The sequence below is a fragment of the Coregonus lavaretus genome (genome assembly GCF_964263955.1).
Source record: "Coregonus lavaretus genome assembly, contig: HAP1_SCAFFOLD_1807, whole genome shotgun sequence".
NCBI lineage: Eukaryota > Metazoa > Chordata > Actinopteri > Salmoniformes > Salmonidae > Coregonus > Coregonus lavaretus.
Genome location: NW_028164855.1, coordinates 26,440 through 45,409, shown reverse-complemented (window position 1 = coordinate 45,409; position 18,970 = coordinate 26,440). Strand labels below are relative to the sequence as shown.

General features: G+C 45.7%; 1 protein-coding gene across 1 annotated transcript in view; it reads right to left on the bottom strand.

Annotated features, from left to right (window-relative positions):
• The window catches only part of LOC311115062 (GDNF family receptor alpha-1-like), a gene marked incomplete at both ends in the record, with an annotated part of 28,846 nt that extends 16,009 nt beyond the window's left edge, over positions 1-12,837 (bottom strand). The window contains 4 exons of the mRNA XM_084190273.1: positions 4,548-4,682; positions 6,449-6,558; positions 7,936-8,287; positions 12,651-12,837. Coding sequence (XP_084046399.1) covers positions 4,548-4,682; positions 6,449-6,558; positions 7,936-8,287; positions 12,651-12,837 — 784 coding nt within the window. The remainder of the gene's footprint in view (positions 1-4,547; positions 4,683-6,448; positions 6,559-7,935; positions 8,288-12,650) is intronic.
• Between the last annotated feature and the right edge of the window lie 6,133 nt (positions 12,838-18,970).

Below are 18,970 nucleotides of genomic sequence, written 5' to 3'. Positions count from 1 at the left end.
GTATTCACCCCCCTTGGTGTTTTTCCTATTTTGTTGCATTACAACCTGTAATTTAAATTGATTTTTATGTAGCTTTCATGTAATGGACATACACAAAATAGTCCAAATTGGTGAAGTGAAAAGAAAAAAAACTTGTTTAAAAAAATGCTAAAAAATCTATAACGGAAAAGTGGTGCGTGCATACAGTGGGGAAAAAAGTATTTAGTCAGCCACCAATTGTGCAAGTTCTCCCACTTAAAAAGATGAGAGAGGCCTGTAATTTTCATCATAGGTACACGTCAACTATGACAGACAAATTGAGATTTTTTTTCTCCAGAAAATCACATTGTAGGATTTTTAATGAATTTATTTGCAAATTATGGTGGAAAATAAGTATTTGGTCACCTACAAACAAGCAAGATTTCTGGCTCTCACAGACCTGTAACTTCTTCTTTAAGAGGCTCCTCTGTCCTCCACTCGTTACCTGTATTAATGGCACCTGTTTGAACTTGTTATCAGTATAAAAGACACCTGTCCACAACCTCAAACAGTCACACTCCAAACTCCACTATGGCCAAGACCAAAGAGCTGTCAAAGGACACCAGAAACAAAATTATAGACCTGCACCAGGCTGGGAAGACTGAATCTGCAATAGGTAAGCAGCTTGGTTTGAAGAAATCAACTGTGGGAGCAATTATTAGGAAATGGAAGACATACAAGACCACTGATAATCTCCCTCGATCTGGGGCTCCACGCAAGATCGCACCCTGTGGGGTCAAAATGATCACAAGAACGGTGAGCAAAAATCCCAGAACCACACGGGGTGACCTAGTGAATGACCTGCAGAGAGCTGGGACCAAAGTAACAAAGCCTATCATCAGTAACACACTACGCTGCCAGGGACTCAAATCCTGCAGTGCCAGACGTGTCCCCCTGCTTAAGCCAGTACATGTCCAGGCCCGTCTGAAGTTTGCTAGAGTGCATTTGGATGATCCAGAAGAGGATTGGGAGAATGTCATATGGTCAGATGAAACCAAAATAGAACTTTTTGGTAAAAACTCAACTCGTCGTGTTTGGAGGACAAAGAATGCTGAGTTGCATCCAAAGAACACCATACCTACTGTGAAGCATGGGGGTGGAAACATCATGCTTTGGGGCTGTTTTTCTGCAAAGGGACCAGGACGACTGATCCGTGTAAAGGAAAGAATGAATGGGACCATGCATCGTGAGATTTTGAGTGAAAACCTCCTTCCATCAGCAAGGGCATTGAAGATGAAACGTGGCTGGGTCTTTCAGCATGACAATGATCCCAAACACACCGCCCGGGCAACGAAGGAGTGGCTTCGTAAGAAGCATTTCAAGTTCCTGGAGTGGCCTAGCCAGTCTCCAGATCTCAACCCTATAGAAAATCTTTCTGTGGAGTTGAAAGTCTGTGTTGCCCAGCGACAGCTCCAAAACATCACTGCTCTAGAGGAGATCTGCATGGAGGAATGGTCCAAAATACCAGCAACAGTGTGTGAAAACCTTGTGAAGACTTACAGAAAACGTTTGACCTGTGTCATTGCCAACAAAGGGTATATAACAAAGTATTGAGAAACTTTTGTTATTGACCAAATACTTATTTTCCACCATAATTTGCAAATAAATTCATAAAAAATCCTACAATGTGATTTTCTGGAAACATTTTTCTCATTTTGTCTGTCATAGTTGACGTGTACCTATGATGAAAATTACAGGCCTCTCTCATCTTTTTAAGTGGGAGAACTTGCACAATTGGTGGCTGACTAAATACTTTTTTCCCCCACTGTATGTATTCACCCCCTTTGCTATGAAGCCCCTAAATAAGATCTGGTGCAACCAATTACTTTCAGAAGTCACATAATTAGTTAAATAAAGTCCACCTGTGTGCAATCTAAGTGTCACATGATCTGTCACATGATCTCAGTATATATACACCTGTTCTGAAAGGCCCCAGAGTCTGCAACACCACTAAGCAAGGGGCACCACCAAGCAAGCGGCACCATGAAGACCAAGGAGCTCTCCAAACAGGTCAGGGACAAAGTTGTGGAGAAGTACAGATCAGGGTTGGGTTATAAAAAAATATCAGAAACTTTGAACATCCCACGGAGCACCATTAAATCCATTATTTTAAAAAATTGAAAGAATATGGCACCACAACAAACCTGCTAAGAGAGGGCCGCCCACCAAAACTCACAGACCAGGAAAGGAGGGCATTAATCAGAAAGGCAACTAAGAGACCAAAGATAACCCTTAAGGAGCTGCAAAGCTCCACACAGGGAGATTGGAGTATCTGTCCATAGGACCACTTTAAGCCGTACACTCCACAGAGCTGGGCTTTATGGAAGAGTGGCAAGAAAAAAGCCATTGCTTAAAGAAAAAAATAAGCAAACACGTTTGGTGTTCGCCAAAAGCCATGTGGGAGACTCCCCAAATATACGGAAGAAGGTACTCTGGTCAGATGAGACTAAAATTGAGCTTTTTGGCCATCAAGTAAACACTATGTCTGGCGCAAACCCAACACCTCTCATCACCCCGAGAACACCATCCCCACAGTGAAGCATGGTGGTGGCAGCATCATGCTGTGGGGATGTTTTTCATCGGCAGGGACTGGGAAACTGGTCAGAATTGAAGGAATGATGGATGGCGCCAAAAACAGGGAAATTATTGAGGGAAACCTGTTTCAGTCTTCCAGAGATTTGAGACTGGGACGGAGGTTCACCTTCCAGCAGGACAATGACCCTAAACATACTGCGAAAGCAACACTCGAGTTGTTTAAGGGGAAACATTTAAATGTCTTGGAATGGCCTGGTCAAAGCCCAGACCTCAATCCAATTGAGAATCTGTGGTATGACTTAAAGATTGCTGTACACCAGCGGAACCCATCCAACTTGAAGGAGCTTGGAGCAGTTTTGCCTTGAAGAATGGGCAAAAATCCCAGTGGCTAGATGTGCCAAGCTTATAGAGACATACCCCAAGAGACTTGCAGCTGTAATTGCTGCAAAAGGTGGCTCTACAAAGTATTGACTTTGGGGGGGTGAATAGTTGTTTTGAATAGTTGTTTTGCTTCACAAAAAAAAAGTATTTTGCATCTTCAAAGTGGTAGGCATGTTGTGTAAATCAAATGATTTAATTCCAGGTTGTAAGGCAACAAAATAGGAAAAATGGCAAGGGGGGTGAATACTTTTGCAAAGTGGTAGGCATGTTGTGTAAATCAAATGATTTAATTCCAGGTTGTAAGGCAACAAAATAGGAAAAATGGCAAGGGGGGTGAATACTTTCGCAAGCCACTGTTAATTTTAGCCACAGCCAGTCAGTGGTTGTCAGCCTGTAACACAAACGTCATGGCGAATGCAAACTACTCACTTGCAAAATGTTTACGGCAGGACATGAATGGATATGACGCTGGACGGATGTCCACACTCCCTTTCCTCTCTGCCAAACTGATGTTGGTCTAATTGCAGATGTGTATGGTACATTGGTACATTGTGGGAGGCAACCTGTCTATCTAGAGAGACTATCTCAATGGCTTTCTTTCTCAAAGCTAAAACCCAAATCCTTCTCATTTTTACATGTTTTTTTTCTCAATAGCAGTGGGTCAAATAGACTTCAATGACACTAAAGAAATTGCTCTATTGTGATAGTGCTGTGTCGTGCACATTGTCACATTGGGAACAAAAGGTTGTGTATAACACTATCTCTATAATACAATGAAAACAAACTTCCTCATAGGGTCAGTGATAGCGTGACTATAGTGGATCCTACTGGCTTTGACAAAGAAAAGGGCTGAGAGACAATGCCATACCCAGCAGAGGAAGTTGAGCTGTGATTGCACAAAGACAGGCACCACAGCCATGGATCTGCTATCTCCAGAGGCCTGACACCTTGTGATAGTGAAGGAGCTGTATTTATTAAAGGAGGAATTGCTGTAGCGGAGGAGTGGATGGAAAGAGAGAGAGAGAGAGCGGGGGAGGGAGGGGTGGGTTGGTTAATTAAAGCTGTCTGATATGTGAGAGGAGGGCCACCGAGTTAGAAGGCAATGCCCAGGGCCCAGTTTTAAAAAAGTGATCTATCTGGATTTTGCCTATCGGATAGGATTAAATGCATAGAAAAAGAATGAATAGAGCAGACGAATAATTGACTTGAATGGGGATTACCATTCTATTCATTATATTTCTATGCATTTAATCATATCCGATAGGCGAAATCCAGATAAATCACTTTTTGAAAAACTGGGCCCTGGCTATCGCTGATCCGGGAGAGCTATGCGGATATTGGAACTACTCACTCACACAAGAACATATATTATTCACGTGTGCATGCATTCACACACACAGCCTTATCACTGTGTCTTCCTTACTCCTCTGTCTCTGCTTTACTGCTCACAGGGGAGATGGAGCATCACTTGGGACGGAGGATGAAGGAAGGGACAATGAGAGAGGGATGAATAATTGGCAAGAGACCCACAAAGAAAGAGTGGAGGAGACAGGAAAATGGTATGAGAATGAAGATGAGAGGAGAGGACAGGAGATCGGCGGTCAGTCACTCACGGAGGCAGCTGTTGTCTGTGAAGAACTCTGTGAACTTGTCACACTCCTCCTTGCCATTGCCACTGCTGCTACAGTCACAGTAGGGGACAACACTGATCTTAGGAGAGCGCAGGTAGTTGGGCGTCATCACGGTACCTGTTGGGAGGGAGGAGGAAATACAATAAATTACCCAATGCAGCCGTTTTTATATCAATATCAAATCATTTCTGGGTAACAATTAAGTCCCTTACTGTGATAGATGTCCATTAAAATGGACAAAAATAGCTTTTTAGCAAAACAAAAATTCTCAAGCAAGAATTTTGCTAGGACTGTCTGGGAGTAGTCTGAGTTGGGAGGGGAAAACTGAAAACTAGCTGTTATTGGCAGTGAGGTTTGGAACTCTCTTTGTAAAGCCGAAACTCCCGCCCATGCAAACCTGCTGATTAGAAGATCCTATGGAGATTGTATTTCAACCAGCAACTATCAGGAAATAACACTGATCAAATTGTTTCACACATTTACAGCTGTTGTACAATATTATACCAAACACAGGAAAAACTGAATTTTGACAGCACTGGGCCTTTAAAGAAACAGAGTTTTTCTACCATTTTGTTTGCTATCCTCTGTGGCAGAGCCATGGCCTATTGGCATTTTTGGCTGGTCATGAGGTATGGTGAAAGAGGTTCTGCCTCCCACTGCACCAAACTATCAGGTAATGGTGAATCCCTATCATACTGCAACTATTAGCAAAAACTTTCTTCCAGCTCTATTTTCATCCAATTCTCTCATCAACATGTAACACTTAAAACATCATGAAGTATTTCCAAAAGTGACAATATGAAGTATTTCCAAAGGCAGTGGGAAGAATTAGATTTCTCCCGCTTTGTAGTAAACTAAATAGCTACAGTCAGTGATTTCTTACTCCGTTAATGCATTGTTCCCCTACTGGCGTCCGTCCAAACAAGCCCTTTTTGTTTTGCGGCAAAATTAATTGCCGTTTTGTTGGTTGCTGTGTGGACTATCTCCTACAGCTGTGCTAGTCAGGAAAATGTGATGGATTGAGCCAGGATGGGTCTCTCAGCACACAGAAGAGAGAAGGGGTAGATAAAGGATGACAAATCTTCTCTTTATCTCTTTCACACCAAAGGAGGCTGCTGAGGGGAAAACGGCTCATAATAATGGCCGGAATGGCGCAAATGGAATGGCATCAAACACCTGGATGTGTTTGTTACCATTCCACTAATTCCGCTCCAGTATTACCACGAGTCCGTTCGCCCCAATTAAGGTGCCAACAACCTCCTGTCTTTCACACACTCATTCTTTCGCTCTACTGCGTTGTCTGCAACTGAGTCTTGGTTTCCTTAGTTTCCTCTGGAACAATTAGTTAATTTCATGAAATGATGTGGAGGGGCAGGATGAAGTGGTGTGATGTTGGGTTGTGCTGTGCTACACTCTTAGAAAAAAAAAAAACTTTGAAGAACACATTTTGGTTCCAGGTAGAACCCCTTTGGTTCCATGTAGAACTCCTTTGGTTCCAGGTAGAACCCTTTTGAGTTCCAGGTAGAACCCTTTTGAGTTCCATGTAGGACCCTTTTGAGTTCCATGTAGGACCCTTTCCACAGAGGGTTCTACATGGAACCCAAAAGGGTTCTACATGGAACCAAATAGGGTTATCCCTAGAACCAAAAAGGGTTATCCTATGGGGACAGCGGAAGAACCCTTTTGGAAACCTTTTTTCTAAGAGTGTAGAGAGAGGATAGGAGGGGGGTGAAGGGACTCTCTGTGACAGATGACTATAACAACAGGAAGGAGAGCCATTCAGGGGACAGTATGAGGATTCAGTGAGAAAATGAAAGACCATAGTGAGACCTATCAATGTGTGTGAGGAAAGGTTGACTAATGGAGACAGGGGAGAGACTCACCGATGAGGCCAGAGTAGGACAGCAGGCAGTCAGCGTAGTTCTCCTTAAGACAGCCAGAGAGGGAGCGTGGCTCAGACTGACAGTTGGCAAAGAAATCAGCCAGACGGGACCTGAAAGACAACAGTGAAACCTCTGAACTATCTTATCTCCCCTATAAGACTAACTGTGACTGTCAAATAGACAAAGCACTGGTACTGATTGGTACGGTTTATAAACACAAGCACACACACAGTACTCATCAATCTGTTCCTGGGCTAGAGGGAGGAGAGGGAGAGCTGTTGATTCCACTCTGTGATACCACTCTCATAGGGTGACGGAGCAGCCAGCAGGTACGCCTGGTCTTATAATCCTTCCCCACAAACAGAGAGGAGCTCTGGATACCACTCTCATGATAGAGCTGGAAAACCTACTACCGCCTAATGTTGAGAAGGGAAAGAGAGTGGGAACAAGAACATTTAGCTAAATGAAGACATATAAAATGGGAGAAAGAGGGAGACAGAAGGAGGGAGATAGAAATAGAGAGAGAGAGAAGAGAAAGAGAGAGTGAGAGAGAGAGAGAGAGAGAGAGAGAGAGAGAGAGAGAGAGAGAGAGAGAGAGAGAGAGAGAGAGAGAGAGAGAGAGAGAGAGAGAGACAGAGTGAGAGTGGGGAAGAGCGAGAGCAAGAGAGAGAGAGAGAGAGAGAGAGAGAGAGCGAGAGCCTGATAGAGAAAGAATGCACAGCCCTGAGGCTGGAATCCAAATGGACCCAATTTATTTGCACTAATGCCTCCATTTGATCCCAGACAGCGAGCTGTAGCTCTAGAGGTGATGGCAGACGTCACTCATTGAGTCCAGTCCGTACCGCTGCATTTCAATATGGCCTCTATTACTTTCAATGAAACAGATGTCACTTAACCCAAACACATCCACTCCGCCTCCCAGTAATTCTAGCCAGAATACTGCTACATGACAGATAAATGAAACACTTAACGCAGAAAAGATGAGAAAAGCAGAGTGTTTCACTGCTGAACTTGAATACTCTCAGTTATTGTAGGTAGCTTTAGTGTTTGCTTATATGCATTAGTGAATGGTGATGGTTTATTTCTGATGCGATCTCCCAAGATAGTCTCCAGTTATCTTAATAGGTTTGTTTATGGTGTTTTTCACAGCTTTTATGAGGGCCAGGTATGTTTCTCAACACCTCTGAAGGCATGATAGCACCCTCCATGCTGTTTATTTAGACAGCCCTCCACGTTGGTGTCGGGCTAGGACGTGGAATCTGTCTCTAGCACCTCTTCACATTACAGAGGATGCTATCGGGAAGGGTTTGAGAAAATAAACTGTTGTTGACTGGAATGTAGTTTTATCCATACACTGACAATGGTTGGTATGTGTTTTAAATGTGGTGTGAGTCTGACACGTGAGACTGTGTGATTGTTAGATATGTTATATGTTTGATGCCTGTGTACAATCTTGTGTACTGTGACAACTGTTTATCCTGGTGTACCTGCAGATGTAGTTGGTCTTGCAGGAGGTCTGCAGGGAGAGACAGTTGGGCTTCTCCTTGTCCTCATAGGAGCAGACTGGTACAATGGTTTGGCGCCGGCGCTCAGAGCAGGCTGACTGGTCGCCGGCTGGACAGGAACAGAACAGCATGCCGTAGCTGTGCTTGGGCGGCACCTTGTCGAAGAACTGTCGCAGGGCCTTGTGGCACTTACGCTTGTTGCAGACCTCTGCAGTGGAGACACGGCTGGTGCAGGGGCTGATGTAGGCCGAGCGGTACTTCTTACACGTGTCGTTCAGGTTGCAGGCCTTGGCTGCGTTCAGACAGTTGTTCCCCCTCATCACCGCGGGCTCGCCTGTCACAAAAAGGACAACAGGGTTAGTTCATTTTCCATCATCTCTGGATTGGTAATCTCTTTTGATAATACTGTCTATAATATGACTATAATATGAACAGGAGTGCTAGGGAGAGTTAAGCATCACGTGACTAAACTTACACTGGAGTGGATGGAAAAAAGAAGCAATGTACAGTAAATAATTTAGGAACCTTGACAACTGCATAATGATCTCTTCCTGGCCACTGCTGATTGAAAGCAAGGAGCCCATTTACTGCTAACCCTGTTTCTAGCCCTAAATCAAACAGTGCCCCTCCTCTCCGCAGCCCTTAAAGCAAAACAAATATGCAGCTCTCCCGAACTTCAGAGTCATCAAAGCATCCGGCACCATGGCCTGCTCATCTGTCAGGTCTCGCTAATTGCCAGCTTTCTTACAGATGCCCCATTAATTACCATTTCGAGATACTTTTTTTGAAAATGGAGCAACAACAGCATTTTTCTTTAATGAGCGCCAATTAAAAATAGGAGCGGTTGGTTGGTGGAAGTCGGCTTGGGATGAGCAGTGCGTGTCGCACTCCGAAAGAAAATAGTCTTAATAAGATTTAACACGTCTCTTGATTAGGACAGTGGATGGTCCAGTGGTTTGTCCATGGTAACAGAGGTGGTGTTATCCTAAATTAAGAGACAGGCTTTACACTCTGCTCCTAGGGGTTGTCACACCTCTGCTCCTAGGGGTTGTCACACTCATGTCATCGAGGACCACAGTGTCTGCTAGTTTTCAGGCTTGTATGTGCTTGCCACCAGCAGCAACACCCATAAACCAAGGGGAATAAGATTCTCGGACACTTTGATTTCATTTGATAACCTTAGCTCCAGGAAAGCTAGAGAACTGGTAGACACTAAAGCCTGTGAAGACTAGAGTAGAATATCCCTGCCACACACCCGCTCCTCAGTCAAGACACTAACAGACTGTTTCTGGCGCTGTAGACAGGAAGTGTCTTCTCTAAAGGTCGTAGATGTGCAGTCAGGGTTCCCGCTGGTCCCTGCGGCCAATCGCAGATGACTGGCCGGGCCGGTCTGCCAGCTGGGGCTCACGGTGACCTTTCACTGAGATCTGAAAGTTCTCCTTCACTCTGTCTGTCTGTGCTGCTCTGCTCTACTCTGCTCAATGACCAGACACATGAACTCTGTCTGGAGTACTCTACAGCTGCCTCTCCTGTCATCTGCTGGCCCTGAAGTCTGTCTGTCTGTCAGTCAGTCAAAGTCTGTCAGTCAGTCTGTCTGTCTGTCACTGGCCAACACAGCTCAACCCAGTCACCACCCAAATGAGGACAGCCCTGACCAGACCTTCACCCCCTCCTGTGTCCCCAAAAGGGCATTTCCCCTCAGGGTCCAATGGTAAAAGCCAGAGCTCTGGGACAAGAGGTCTGTATCTGTGTCAACAGGTTCAATGTTTGTCTATGTGAGCATGTGAGTATGTATACTGTATTAGTATGTATTGACATGTGCATCTGTGCGTGCGTGTGTCTGTGTGTGTGTGTCGCATTTGTGGAATGGTGTGTATGTGCGTATGTGGGTGTCATGTGCCATGCAGCTGTCCAGTCACCCAGCCGTCTGTCTCCTCCCTCCCACAGAGGTAGACGGTGTCAGAACCCTCTCTTCATCCCGCCCCCAGTGTCAGAGAACACATCTGCTGAACCCCGACTGTCCTGCTGGCAGATGGCACTGTCTCTCAAGCAAACACGCACACTCAATACACACACCCTAAAAATCCTCACACCCTAAAAATCCTCTATCCAGCTAAAAGTATGTGCCTCATGCAGCCTTTCCTGCACATACTCTCCTTCCCTCCCTCTTGTTGTCTCTCCCTTCCACTCCGTTCCCCCTTCACAGGCCCACACACGGCTGGGGACATCTGGTATCTTCATAGGGAGCTGGAGCACCCCAGCAGCTCGTTTCCAATACAGCCTCAAATTGATTATCATGTCGCCTGTTACCTCCAACCCCCTCCCTAATTACAATTACCATGGGACTTTAGATCAAGTAATGACCTCTCCCTCCTCCTCCAATACACAGGACAAGAAAACAAGGCAGAATATTTAGGGGATGATCCCTCCGGAGAGATTGTTATGGATAATGGACGTGCCAAAAAATCTTTGTCATCTTTAATTGTCTTTTTATGACCGTTAGCCACAGGAATAACAGAGTAAATGTGATGACTCACTCTACACATCAACATGAGCGTATTCAGCCAAGATTGGTGTAACTCTCTGACGCCAACCAGTTAAACAGTGTGAAATGTCCTATCATTAAAATCTCTCATTTATTTATCTCACCTTATATCCACATCTGCATTGAAGATGGAGGACTGACTAAATGGTAAGCAGTAGGTGGGGTTAATCACAAATCCACAAGGAGCCTTAATCTACACTCTTAGAAAAAAAGGTGCTATCTAGAACCTAAAAGGGTTATTCGGCTGTCCCCATAGGAGAACCCTTTGAATAACACTTTTTGGTTCCAGGTAGAACCCTTTTGGGTTCCATGTAGAACCCTTTCCACAGAGGGTTCTACATGGAACCCAAAAAGGTTATTGACAAAGAAAATGAGAGCCTCACACTCTATGAGCTCAGATGCAATAATATAATAACCTAATAACCAACGTTTCGACAGACAAGCTGTCTTCATCAGGGTATAATGCCAAACACTACGGGTCACTAGTTTATATAGTGTCAAAGGACACACACAGGTGTTTGTAATCATGGCCGGGTGTGGCCTGATATCATTGGTTAATTCACAGATAAACAGAGCATACAAAAAACATGAATGGATAGCATACGATCATAGATACAATTTGGCTACATAGGCCTACAAACATTTACAATAAATAGCAAAATCACAATAAAAACAGTTTGCCCTACAGCCAATTCTGTCTAATCAAAAGAATTTGCAAAAAACTATCAGATTAAAGACAGAAATATGGCTGAGACGCAAAGAAAATTAAAGGAGAGGGAGTACAAAAATGGTCAGATTAATACTGCCATTGAGAAAATTCAAAACAAATCGAGACATGATCTCTTTCAACGACAGTCTCGCAAAAAAAAGCATTATTGCATTCTAACTACACGCTATTCAAAGTGCTCTGAACAAATTAAGGGAATAATTCACAAACATTGACACATTCTAAGATCCGATGACAGTATTGGTAATGTGTTTTCGGACCCTCCCTTGGTCGTATTCTCGTGGGGCAGAAATCTCAGCGATCAATTGGTAAACTCTGATTTACGACCCCAAAATATCCCTGCACAACGTCTATTTGCGCCTCTACCTGTAAGGGTTGGTGTGAGGTGTGACCCAGGTGCGGTGCAGGATATACAGTAGGCAGTAGGCAGAGATGGTGAAACAAGGATCTTTACTGGTTGTCCCAAAGCCAGAATACAAAATAACGGACTTATCACGATAAAAGAAAGGCGGAGCAAATAAGTCTCCAAAAACCGTCTGACAGCAATAATACGAAATACTACCTACGACTGATACAAATAACGAAACAGGGAGAATACTTCTCAAGTACCTGTACATAGGTCTCTGATCAGACACTGAGTAGTCCTTCTGGACATAGAGAAACTAACTGAGAAAACTGAGCAAGGGAACACAGGGAAGTGAGGGCATAAATACACAGGTGAACAGGTAGACACAGGTGATTAGTCCAGATTGTGAATGAGGAGGTGCCTAAGGTTGTCGGAGGATGACATCTAGTGGGTCGCTACGGAACTGCGACCCCCTCCTGTAATAGTGCCCCCCGACGTTGTTATCAGCCCTGGGTCCAGAATGTCCCTCCTGGGCACCCAGGACCGCTCCTCCGGCCCATAACCCTCCCAGTCCACCAGAAATTGGAGACCCCTCTCCACCAGCCGGCAGTCCAGGATCCGGTCCACAGTAAAAGCCGGCTGCCCTCCGACGAGGCGCAGCGGGGGAACAGGACGAGGAGGGGGAGCCAGGGGACAGGTGGCGACGGGCTTGAGGAGGGACACATGGAATGTAGGATGCACCCACATGGTGGGGGGAAGTTGCAGGCGGTAGGCCACTGGGTTGACTTGCCGGACCACTCTGAATGGCCCGACGAACTGGGGGACAGCTTCCTGGACTCCACGCGGAGGGGAAGATCCCACGTGGAGAGCCACACCCTCTGTCCTGGGCAAAAAAACGGGGCCGGGCTACGCCTGCGGAAGGGGAATGAGGTGGGCAGCCTTCGAGAACCGGTCCACAATGACCAGGATGACTGTGTATCCATCAGAGAGGGGTAGGACGGAAATTAAATCCTGCGAGATGTGGGACCAGGGTCACTTGGGGATAGGCAGGGGTCGGAGCAGCCCTGCCGCGGGCTTACGTGAGCTCTTCGTGCGTGCGCACCCCGGGCAAGCAGCCACGAAGGACCGCATATCCCCCTCAGCAGATGGCCACCAGAACCTCCTACGCAGGAACTCCAACATCCTGGCGCCCTCCAGATGGCTGGTGAGGTCGGACACGTGCGCCCACTGAAGCAGTCGCGAGCGCACCACCTTGGGTACGTACATCCTCTCCGATGGCCCTCCGCCCGGATCGGGCTCCCACCGTAGCGCTGCTCTGACCAGCCTATCGATTCCCCACGAAACTGGAGCAGCAATCAGGGCGTTGGGGACAATGGGGTCGTCCCTCTCCACCAGGATGGTATGAGATGGTGAATCGGAACCTGGTGAAGAACAACGACCACCTGGAATTGCGCGAGTGGAGCCTCTTGGCCCCCTGAATGTAGGCTAAGTTCTTATGGTCCGTCCATACGTCGAATGCAGCCCCCTCTAGCCAATGCCTCCACTCCCCCAGGGCGAGCTTGACCGCTAGCAACTCACGGTTCCCCACGTCGTAATTCCACTCCGCCGGGGACAGCCGACGGGAGAAAAACGAGCAGGGGTGAGTCTTACCGTCTATGAGGAACCGCTGACACAGGATTGCTCCCACCGCAACGTCTGAAGCATCCACCTCCCCAATGAACGGCAGGGACGGATCAGGATGCCCTAGGACCAGGGCCGATGTAAAGCGCAGTTTAAGCGCATCAAATGCGTTCCCCGCTTCCTGGGTCCAGGCGAAGGAGCGCACGCTTGTCTGGGTGAAGGCTGTCAGGGGAGCGGCTAGGGAGCTAAAATTGCCAATAAATCGGCTATAAAAATTAGCCAACCCTAAAAACTGCTGTAGTTGCTTGAGGGATGAGGGCTGGGGCCAATCCAGTACCGCGCTGAACTTGGCTGGGTCCATCCGTAGGTCCCCTTGGGTGACAATGAACCCCACGAAGGAGACTGTCTCTGTGTGGAACATGCACTTCTCCGCCTTGATGTAGCTGGTGACGGAGAAGGCATTGGAGGACCTGCTGAACGTGCTGCTGGTGTTCACTTATGTCCTTTGAAAATATTAGGATGTCATCCAAATACACGAAGACGCTGTAGTCGAGGAGGTCCCGGAGCACATCATTGATTGAACACCTTGCGTAGCTCCCGGGTGAGTCGGAGCACGCAGAGTTTGGCTCTCCCACTCCGCGGTAGCCCAGGAAAGGACCCGACCCATCAACAGAGTGATTATGTAAGCCACCCGGCCCTGCTCAGTCGGGAAGGAGGAGGGTTGTAGGCTGAATACCAGGGAACACTGGGTGAGGAATTCCCTGCAGCCTTCTGGACGTCCGTCATACCTCTCCGGAGGTGGTAGGCGGGGTTCCTACGATGTCGCAGGCGAGACTGGAGACGCCGATGCCGCGGCTTCCGCTCCGCCGGCTGCCGGGGCTGGTCGGGTGTCCACCCAGCTCTGCACGGCAATCGTCAGCTGGCAGAGATTCTCGATGCTCTGCTGCAGGCTGCGGTCCCTGTGTTGCCAATGCGCTCCGATACTGTGCGGCCTCCGCTGGGTCCATATTGGCTCAGTGTTCTGTAAGGTTTGGTGTGAGGTGTGACCGAGGTGCGGTGCAGGATATACAGTAGGCAGTAGGCAGAGATGGTGAAACAAGGATCTTTACTGGTGGTCCCGAAGCCAGAATACAAAATAACGGACTTCACGATAAATGAAAGGCAGAGCAAATAAGTCTCCAAAAACCGTCTGACAGCAAAAATACGAAATACTACCTACGACTGAAACAAATAATGAAACAGGGAGAACATTTCTATCTGGTGCACCATTCTATCTGCATTTCTATGCTCTGTTTATCTGTGAATTAACCAATGATATCAGGCCACACCCGGCCATGATTACAGACACCTGTGTGTGTCCTTTGACACTATATAAACTAGTGACCCGTAGTGTTTGGCATTATACCCTGATGAAGACAGCTTGTCTGTCGAAACGTTGGTTATTAGGTTATTACATTATTGGATCTGAGCTCCTAGAGTGTGAGGCTCTCCTTTTCTTTATCAAGTGTTCTACTCCGTTAGCCAGCACCTCGCCTAAATAGGTGTGCGTTTCTTTCACCTCCAACCCCAAAGGGTTCTACCTGGAACCAAAAAGGGTTATTTTATGGAGACAGCCGAAGAACCCTTTTGGATCCCGTTTTTCTACGTGTAGCTTGCCAGGTTTGGCAGACTGTGAGTCCCATCCCTCTAACGCCTTTATGTATCCTGGCTGGGACATTAGCAATCAGTGGAGGTTATGGAGGGACTTGATTAAACCAAGGCTTCAACCTACGTACAGTATACTGTAATTACACCTTCCATATGGATAGTATACCTTTTCACCTGTACAGCCTTGACCTCCCTGCATATAACCTACATCTCAGTGGGCGTGCCAGCCCTGATGCGGGTGACTGGCAATATAACCTGAGGGTAAATAATCAGCTGATTGATAGATAATGATGCGCCTGAACAGAAGGAGCCATTAAAAAACAAATTCCCACACAAATCCTGTATGCGTCCCCATCTGCTAGCTTTGGGGAGCAGTTTGCTGTACAGACACAGGGGCTCAAGGTGAATTAATATCACGTTGGGGGAGCGCTACAGTCACAGATAGCGCTGAATCACCCGAGCTTAGAGGGCATGCAGAAAGTTATCAAATACACAGTTTTGTAGATGTTATCGTATGTGCAGCAAAATGCTTGTGTTTCTAGCTCCAACAGTGCAGTAATAATACCTAGCAATACAAAACAATACATACATAATCCAAAAAGTAAAAATAAATAAATTAAGAAATATCAGAATAAGCAATGTCTGAGTCAGTCCCGAATATATACAGTATACACACTGAGTTTACAAACATTAAGAACACCTTCCTAATATTGAGTTGCACCCTGCTCTGTTGCCCTCAGAACAGCCTCAATTCATCGGGGCATGGACTCTTTGGGTGTTGGACCATTCTTGATACACATGGGAAACTGTTGAGTGTGAAAAACCCAGCAGCATTGCAGTTCTTGACATACTCAAATGGTGCGCCTGCCATACCCCCGTTCAAAGACACTTAAATGTTTTGTCTTGCCCATTCACCCTCTGAATGGCACACATACACAATCCATGTCTCAATTGTCTCAAAATCCTTCTTTAACCTGTCTCATCTACAGTGATTGAAGTGAATTTAACAAGTGACATCAATAAGGGATCATGGCTTTCACCTGGATTTACCTGGTCAGTCTATGTCATGGAAAGTTTTGTATAATGTTTTGTATACTCAGTGTATATAGACAGTATGGACAGTATATGAATAGAAAAGGTGTGTACAGCAGTAGTTATATAGGATTGTCCTTGACTAGAATACAGTATATACATATAAAGTGGGTAAAATAGTATAATAATAACATGCCATTTAGCAGACGCTTTTATCCAAAGTGACTTACAGTCATGTGCGCATACATTTTTACGTATGGGTGGTCTCGGGGATCGAACCCACTACCCTGGCATTACAAGCGCCATGCTCTACCAATTGAGCTACAGTTAAAGTGTTAAAGTGACCAGTGTTCAATGACTATGTACGTAGGGCAGTAGTCTCTAAGCTAAAGGGTACACGCTGATGAGATGGTATTATTGGATGCAAGAAGTAAACAGGGTTTTTCAGGTGCTTGATCGAGTATCAACTGAGTGGTTCTAGTCCATTGTGGGCAGGCAGTGAATGACGAAGGAGGACAATGGGGAATGTTGTTGAGCTAGTGAAGCATATGATGGGCTGTTTTGAGTGTCCATAGCAAGGAGTCAACTGAGATTGTAGGGGTTAGTGTCTGGGTAATTCATTAGTCATTCTGATGAGTATTGACATTGCCGCAGTATGAGTCCATGAACCTAATGTCATGGGGCTGAGTCAGTGATGAAAGGTCTGAATGGAGTTTCCTGGAGGTCTGATGAATTATAAGGGGTTTTGCTGTATGAAAGAGAGTATGATGTCTGTGGCATCGCTGTGATGGATTTTAATGGGTTGTACACTGCTGTGATAATTTGCAGTGAGTCATGTGCATACTGGTAGTCACTCAAATAAGTGTGAAGATGTGTGATGAACTTCTAAATGGGTGTGAGGAGACGTCAGCGATGATGATTTGTGATCGGCTTCATCAATGTTGCGGTTCATGGCGCAGTATTCAATGCAGTGGTAATTATAAAGCGTCTACTCAGTCTCCTCTTGATTATCATTGCTTTGAGTTACTCTATTCACCACTTTAATGGTCTCCAAATGAAAGTGCCTGACAAGCAGAAATGAATGAGAGGAGGAGTGGGACGGTAGAGAGGAAGCCCCCAGATTTACTCATCTATTTCTTTCCTTTTATTAAGCTCCCTGTTTCTCCTGAATGTGTCCCAGTGCAATAAACCCACATGGCAGGGCAGCAAATATGATAACTCTCTCTCTCTCTCTCTCGCTCTCTCTCTCTCTCTCTCTATCTTTCTCTCTCCTCTCCCTCTCCCCCTCTCCCTCTCTCTCTCTCTCTCTCTTCCCCCCCTCTCTCTCTCTCCCTCTCTCTCTCTTTCCCTATTTCTCTCTCTCTCTCTCCCTCCCTCTCTCTCTCTCTCTCCCCCCCTCTCTCTCCCCCCTCTCTCTCTCGCTCTCACACTCTCACTCACTCTCTCGCCACCCTCTTTCCCCTCTCTCTTGCTCCTTCCCTCTTCCTCTCCACTATCCTTCTTTCAAGTTGGATCTTTCCCCTCCCTCTTACCTTCTGTCCTCCCTGATCCCCAGTGGGAGTGGGGTCCTCATTGCGAGGACAGACGCTGTTCCTCTCGGATATTGCATTACCATTCATTTCTACTGTGGCTTGTTTCATGACCAATCAGGCGGTTGTGGAGATCAGGCAGTAAAGAGAACCTCCTCTGGGAGTGGGCCACAAGGAAACAGCAGGCTAAGAGGGGCCTTTAATAAGGTCTACAAATACTACCCCCCTTTCCCCTTTCTCCCTACAGCCTTCCAGCATGCCAGCCCACTCCTTATGAGAAACCATCAGCACCGCACAGAGATAGATGAGGATATATCAACAACAAAATCCTGCTTATTTCTCGCTGCATACAAGCCTCTACTACATAAACTCATAATGTAGGCTGTGAATGTACTGCATTCAACACCACACCTCCAGGCCTTTCATAATGATTTACAATAGCGGTACCAAAGTGCTAAAGAATTTGTTACACTGCGGCAAGACCAGGGAATGTTATGTTGGACGATAATTAGTCCTACTGGTGCCCTTTCAGACCGTGAATTGTGGGTGGTTGTCTGTAGGAAAGTGTGAAAGGGCTTTGAGAATAGATCTGTCTGAATCTGATATGATTTTCTTGAGGCTACTAGCATAGCTATAATCATCATGATAATATAACGTACCAAGGTTTTTCATATCAGTAGGACGTTTTATAGATGTAAACTAGGACAGGTGTATCATTCCTTGAAATGTGTTCCTATATTTTTTTCATCATGTGAAAATACAGTAACTTTGACATTGTCCTCGGAAAGTTTGTTTCAATATATATATATATATTTTGTAAGATGAAAGACATGGAGCACTTCTGTTACGATATGGTCTGACGGTACTGAAATCAATCTCAGAACCACCTTTCAGAATCAATAAAGGAATGGCAGTGTGTAGCTACTGTAATGTAATGACAATAGGATATCTGTCCCGTCATGTTTGGATCATACGTCCATAAGGATTATTGTAGCTCAGAGTTGACAGCCATGTGAAACGGCTCAGTTTAGGCCCTAGTTTGATACAGTCACATGACAGCGCCTCGTCTGCATCGGCCAAGTGGCAATCGTCACTTTGAGCCCCCATTACTTTTGGAAGGGGACTCGAGGTCACATCATACACTAAAGAACAGTTCAGACAGCCAGGATTATAACACAGATCAGCTAAGATTTACATAGTGTTGAATAAATTGCATGTTGGGATGTGACACAACAATAATGTGTTATAGTACTTATTGGGTTGGCAGTTCCTGTATTTTCAGTCAACACAGACTGTATGTCAAAGTTGAAATAATGCAAGAACAGCTTATTCAAATGATATTCAAATGCCTTTTCAAGTATAAAGAATAATAGGATATGAATTGGAGATAAGCTCAATGTAAATAATTATTCAACGGAATCATGTAGCCATGTTGGGGACACAATCTACATGGATGGATGATCAATAAATAAAACAAACATCTACATTACCTGTGGACCCTTGTTGTCTCTGGCTGAGTTTATTGATCTAAATTGTTGGATTGTTGGGCTCGGTATACAGTAACTTTTCAT